Here is a 5465-nt window from a genome sequence, read left to right as displayed (position 1 = left end):
TATTGCTGAGCTGGGCCAAGGAGAAAGACAAAAACACCTTTTTCCCTTCCATGTTACATTCCCTTTGGAACGGCACAACATACACATTTCTCAAGAGGAGGGCACCTCTGTCAGGGTCATTGTCTAGCTGTCCTGAGTCTTCAAGCCTCAGGTCTCGGGACAGCAGCTGCTCCGGGGCTTACACAGGTGACGCCAGGCCCGACGTGTCGGGGGAAACGTGCCATGAGCACCTGCCCACTACAGTAAGGTCTTAACAGAGTGCCACGAGGAGGGCCCCTATACACGCAGCACTGCTTAGTGATCTAATACGAACACCACTTCGCAGGCTGTGAGCCTCATGATTACTCAATACTGAGTTCAGGAAAACAGCCGTGTATTTGTAAGCTGACAAACGTGTTTCACTCACTATGTCAACACACACATGCACCCACACGTATGCACAGAGGCTTTTAGGCATTGTAGTATTTGCTCGAAAACCCAAGAATTAAAATTACCCTGCAAATGATGGCATCGCTTTTTAATTGAAGGACAAAAATTGTTCACATTCAGAGATAAGCGGGCCTCATGCAGAGAGTTAAAACCATCCTTCTCTTTCTTGGTTAACCATCTCCTAATTTCAAGTAACATCCACGAGTTCTTTAGGACCATCTGAAATTGTCCTCTGAGGAACTCCGCCACACCACCTCGTAACACACATGACCACATGCACCGCTGGACGGCGTCTCACTGGATATCATCATCATCAAACAGATCTTCAAAATCTACGTAAACGAACAAAACCACATATTAATGGGGCACACAAGGTAAACAACTGAGAAAATAACTTCAAAATATGAATTACACAGTCATTCAAAATAGAGGAAAAGCAGTAAACAATCTAAATAAAGGACTTTTTCCCACGACAGACTCGATTTTATCCAACAGAGGTCACATCGTCCAAAGGGACAGAGTGGTGTAGAAGGCAACTTTAATCTTCTATTTAGGTGACAATCTTAAGAAAATGCATGGAGGTGGAGGTGACACAGCCAGAAGGCTGGCGGGCACAAGACCCCCATGCAAGCACGAGAATGCAGAGGGCAGGTGGGAGGCAGGTGCTAGAAGAACTGGGCCATGCAAGAATGGCTGTCTTTAAGGGAGTCCAACCGATGGTCATGCTTGAGACAGTCCGGGCCCTTCCCACTGGAAGAAGGGCCACACACTCACAGCATGCTATTTACTGGGATGGGTGGCAGTCAGGGTCACTGTGCCCTTCTATTTATTTGTCTATGGCTTTCCTAAACCGTCTACCACAGGCATGCCCTGCTCTCATGATGGGGAAAGGAAAACTGAGGGTCTATTCATAGTCCCATGAGTTCAAACTGTGCAGGATAAACAGTGAGCTGGAAGGAGGTGAGTGGAAGGCCCCGGGGGCGTCTCCACATGCTGTCACAGGCCATCAGGGAGGGCGGTGTCCCAACCACCTCTGCTCAGCCGCAGCGGGGCTGGGGCTGGCCTGTGGTCCTACAGCTCTGTGCACTTTCTCCCCCAGCCCCCAGCCCCCAGCCCCAGCTAACTCCTCACACCCCCCCCCAACCCCTGAGGTATCACCCCCTCCCCCAAGACACTGCCCTCTGATGTGCTCCTAGAAACAAGGCCACCCACCTCTGCCAGGGCTCTCGCCATGGCTGTCCCTGCGTGCTGCCTTGTCTAACGCTCCCCTACTTTATCAAACACAGTGAGTGAAGAGAGCAAGCCTTGTTCATGGTCTGAACCCCAGTGCCCAGGGGACCAGAGATCAGAAGCTCTGCTCCATGAGCAAGTAGGACTCAGGAGAAACTCTGTCCAAAGCACTCAGGGCTTTCTCACAGCAAGTGGCTTTCTGAACCCGCGGGGCTGCCACAACCTGATGGGGCGGCACGCCCCTCATGAACTCTGTCGGTGGGCAGACCAATGCAGCACGAAGCTCTTCTGTGTTCTTTCCCTTTCCAGCCCTGACCCAGAGGGAGGAAGGCCCCACACTGCTCATGCTGCTCACACTCCCTCGGCAGGGCAGCCCAGGTCCCTCCCAGATGCCCTATTTTCAGAAACCACATGAACTCGAACACTAGAACACAGCCAACAGTCTGTAAATCCAGAGGATGCATGGGACGTTGAAGATCATCGCATGTGGGAGCGGGTTAGGTGGTGTTAGATATCACCCTGCCCTGCTGGGGTGGGGGCCCCCCAAGGTCACCCCACGTGAGTGAGGGCTTTCACATGGCGGCTCTGGAGACCTTAGGGAAAGGCTGTCCCCATCCTCAAGGCCGGTGGCAGCCCAGATGTCGCCTCAGTAGAGTGGCCAGCCTCCCTGGGAAGAAGGCACCTAATTAAGCAGCCTGGCTTCTCTTTTTAGGCAACAACTTGCCGAAAAGATGCCAGATAACATGGACTCGGGCTCCAGGGGGGATCTGGTACATCAAACCCGGTAGTGTGGCCTCGTAGCATCCCAGCTGCCACCAACTAGCGACAATTCTTTGTAGTGGCAGGCACTGTGGACGAGAGAAGGATGACAGAGAGTCTCCTAACAAGACCTGTCTTGCATTCCCGCTCATGATTTGAACCCTTAGTAAGAATATAATCCATAGGAACAAGGCCTCAGGAAATCAGAAGACAGCAAGAGAAATAGCCCTGTAGCCTGTGGGAAGATGTCGCACAACTTGGTTTTTCCCTGCTTACCATCCATGTTCTTGGGAAGCAGCACGAAAGCTCTTCAGTACGGGTCCTGCTTTCAGAGAAAAGGGCGGGGAAAGCTGGCTGTCACTGCGAAGGGAGCCAAGAGACCAGAACCCGGCAGCACACAGGAAAGGCAGGAAAACCAGCCGCCTCCTGACAGAAGAGATGAGAAAGCCCGGCGGGGTTCCACACCCCTGTCTCGGGTCACAAGCAACAGACCAGCCCCTGCGACAGGTTCAGTGGGACAAAAGCACGGCTACAGCTCAAGCTCAACTGCTGGAATGCAAGACTGGGAGCCATCTTACACCATTTTGTCTCGTGAAACAGGGCTGACCGCCAGCGTTAACAGCCCGTGCTGTTGTTTTGTACAAACTGCACTGTGCGCTGCGAATGGCACGCGAACGGCACGCATCTGGCTTTCCTGTTCTATGGCCCCAGTCAGTCACGCCACAGTCTTCCACCGTGTAACACACAAAAGAAACATTCAGACTAAAACTGGAATCCCCAATCCCAGCATCCTTACCATTAAAAAAGTCTGCATGAACTGCCTTCTCGTTGGCTGCCAAGTCCATCAGGAGCCCCGTGCTGCCTCCTGCCTGGGAAGGGAACGGTGACGTGGTGTCAGTGCTGCTTTCCGGGAGAACGGGGACAGCGCCTTACAGGGCCCACACCACTCCTCGGCAGAGGAAGGCGAGGGATGGAAAGGCGCCCAGGTTGGGGTCAAAATTTAGTTTTAGGCAAAGGAAGCGGATGGGAGAGGCGGCGTTCCAAGGAATTATTTCTAAGGTCTCCTTGGGTCTTACCTTCCTTGATTCCTCCTGCTTTTTAAACAGAATCCTGCTGTTGCCCTGAACACCACTTCTCTGTAAACCCCGAGCGAGGTTCTAATTCCCTGTAAGACGCTGCCACAGGGGCCCCAAACGTGTGCAAAACTGTGCCAACGATTTCTCTACTCTGGACTGCCCCCTGCTTCTTCTGGGAATCACACCGTTTTCCTCGGAAACTGCCCGACTGACCCGGGGCTCTGGTGGGGGTGTCATCACAGCACCTCCCACGGCCACAGCTTACGGTGGCGGTAAAACTATGCGACACCCAAAGCCGGGCAGTCTGACGCGTTCAAGATTTGGGGTGTCTGTGAGAGTCCCACAGGGTGGTCGGAGCAGAGTCCTCTGCCCACAGGTCCCTGCGGCTGCCCGGACCCCTCTCTTCTCAGGCCGCCTCCCTTCCCCGTGACCACAGCAAGCCACGCAGAGGCCAGCGCTCGCTACTGCGCCCGGTCTGCCCCCACTTCCATCGCAGGCGCTCCCTTCTTCCAGACCCTCCTCAAGGCTCCTGCGAGCAGCAGTCCACTCTCACCTCCAAACCTAATCCCCAACTCCAGAGGGACCGGCCAGGAAGCCTTTCGCCCCCTCCGCGCCCCTCCAGCGACTCCACGCCGCCTCTGGCGGCGACCACCGAAGAACGGAGAGGCGGGGTGTGCCTGCTTCGGGAGTGGGGCGCAGAGAGGCCACCTGCCCCAGCACAGCTACGGCCACTTGACGCTTCGCCCCCCCTGCCGGCTGCTCTCTCCCCAGGCTCGGGCACCTGCAGCCCGCTGCTGCCCTGCACACTCCGCTCCTCCCAGGCCTGTCTCCTCGGCGCCGTCGGCGGCTCTCCCTCCGAAGCCTGCGCCGTGCCACCGCACAGCCGGGAGGGCGCTTCCGTCGGGCACCTCCAACTTTCGCGCACTCGGCATCTGCAGGCCGCCTCTCCCGGCCACACCCCGACCTCCGGGAGCACGGACACAAGGTCTGGCCCCCTAGGCTTTGGGAAAGAGAACAGGAGGCCCCGGCACCGGGGCTGGGCTGGGGTGCCGCCAGCTCAGAGAACACCGACATCGGCCGAGACCGCCCGGCGGCCACGACGCGGTGGGACCAAACCGCGAGACCACCCGCTAACCCTGCATAGTCGCCGGGGAGGCCGGGGTCGCCGCGCAGAGCGCGCGCGGCCCCACGCGGCCCCACCCCCACCCAGCCCTGGGCCGACGGCCGCTCCCAGCCTCGCTCCAGCCGTGCTCCCTCCGCGTAAGACGGAGTTCAGGCCCACCCTCCTCCCCACGTCGCCGAGCACAGGCTCAAGCCCAGCCTGTCAGCCGTCGCGCTCCCCGGCGGCGACGTCCCGGCCCCGAGGTGGACTTGGCAGCGAGGCGGGGAGCCCCGGCGCGCGGGCTGGAGGGCGCCACGGACTCGCCCGGCCGCCGCCTTCCCTCGCCCGCCCCGGGCCTCCTCACCTCGTCCAGGTCCACGTAGGGCCCGGCGCCCTCCGGGAACATCTCGTCTACTGCCGGCTTCATCTCGCCTGCGGGGCCTCCCGCCTCCCCGGCCCTCTTCCGGCCCGCCTGACGCCTCTTCCGGTGCGCGCTCGGCCGTGGCGTGTCTAGACGCCGGAGGACCTCCGACTCTATGGTTCCCCTGGCACTTGGGGTCGGGCGGGTCCCGGTCTCCCGCCAGCCCGTGAGCGCTCCGGGGAAGCTGCGCAGGGACTCGGGGGTGCCTGGCGGCCACAGACAGTTCAGCCCGAAAGGCCTGGCACGCAGGGGGGCCCAAGAGATGCCCGTTACAGAATGTGCGTGGGCAGAAAGAGTCTGGGGGTAGCCGCAGCGGCGGGGTGGGGCGCAGGCCATATAGGGGAGCGGGATGAGGAGGCACAGACTTCCAGCTATAAAGTGAATGTCTCCGGAAAAAAGATAATGAAATAGTCTGGAGGATGAAGAGTACAGCCTGCAGACTGTAGCC

General features: G+C 58.4%; 1 protein-coding gene across 1 annotated transcript; it reads right to left on the bottom strand.

The window, feature by feature from the left end:
* Positions 1-502: 502 nt before the first annotated feature.
* On the bottom strand, positions 503-5113 carry COPS9 (COP9 signalosome subunit 9). Its single transcript, XM_006745009.3, has 3 exons — positions 4961-5113; positions 3215-3287; positions 503-761 (listed from the first exon to the last, which is right to left on the bottom strand). The coding sequence occupies exons 1-3, from the start codon at positions 5021-5023 to the stop codon at positions 724-726; spliced, it is 174 nt and encodes a 57-aa protein (XP_006745072.1). The 5' UTR covers positions 5024-5113; the 3' UTR covers positions 503-723.
* Positions 5114-5465: the final 352 nt, after the last annotated feature.

The sequence above is a fragment of the Leptonychotes weddellii genome, chromosome 3 (assembly GCF_054177405.1).
Source record: "Leptonychotes weddellii isolate Sample4059 chromosome 3, ASM5417740v2, whole genome shotgun sequence".
Taxonomy (NCBI): domain Eukaryota; kingdom Metazoa; phylum Chordata; class Mammalia; order Carnivora; family Phocidae; genus Leptonychotes; species Leptonychotes weddellii.
Note: the sequence above shows the minus strand (reverse complement) of the source record. Positions and strands in the feature narration are given on the sequence as shown.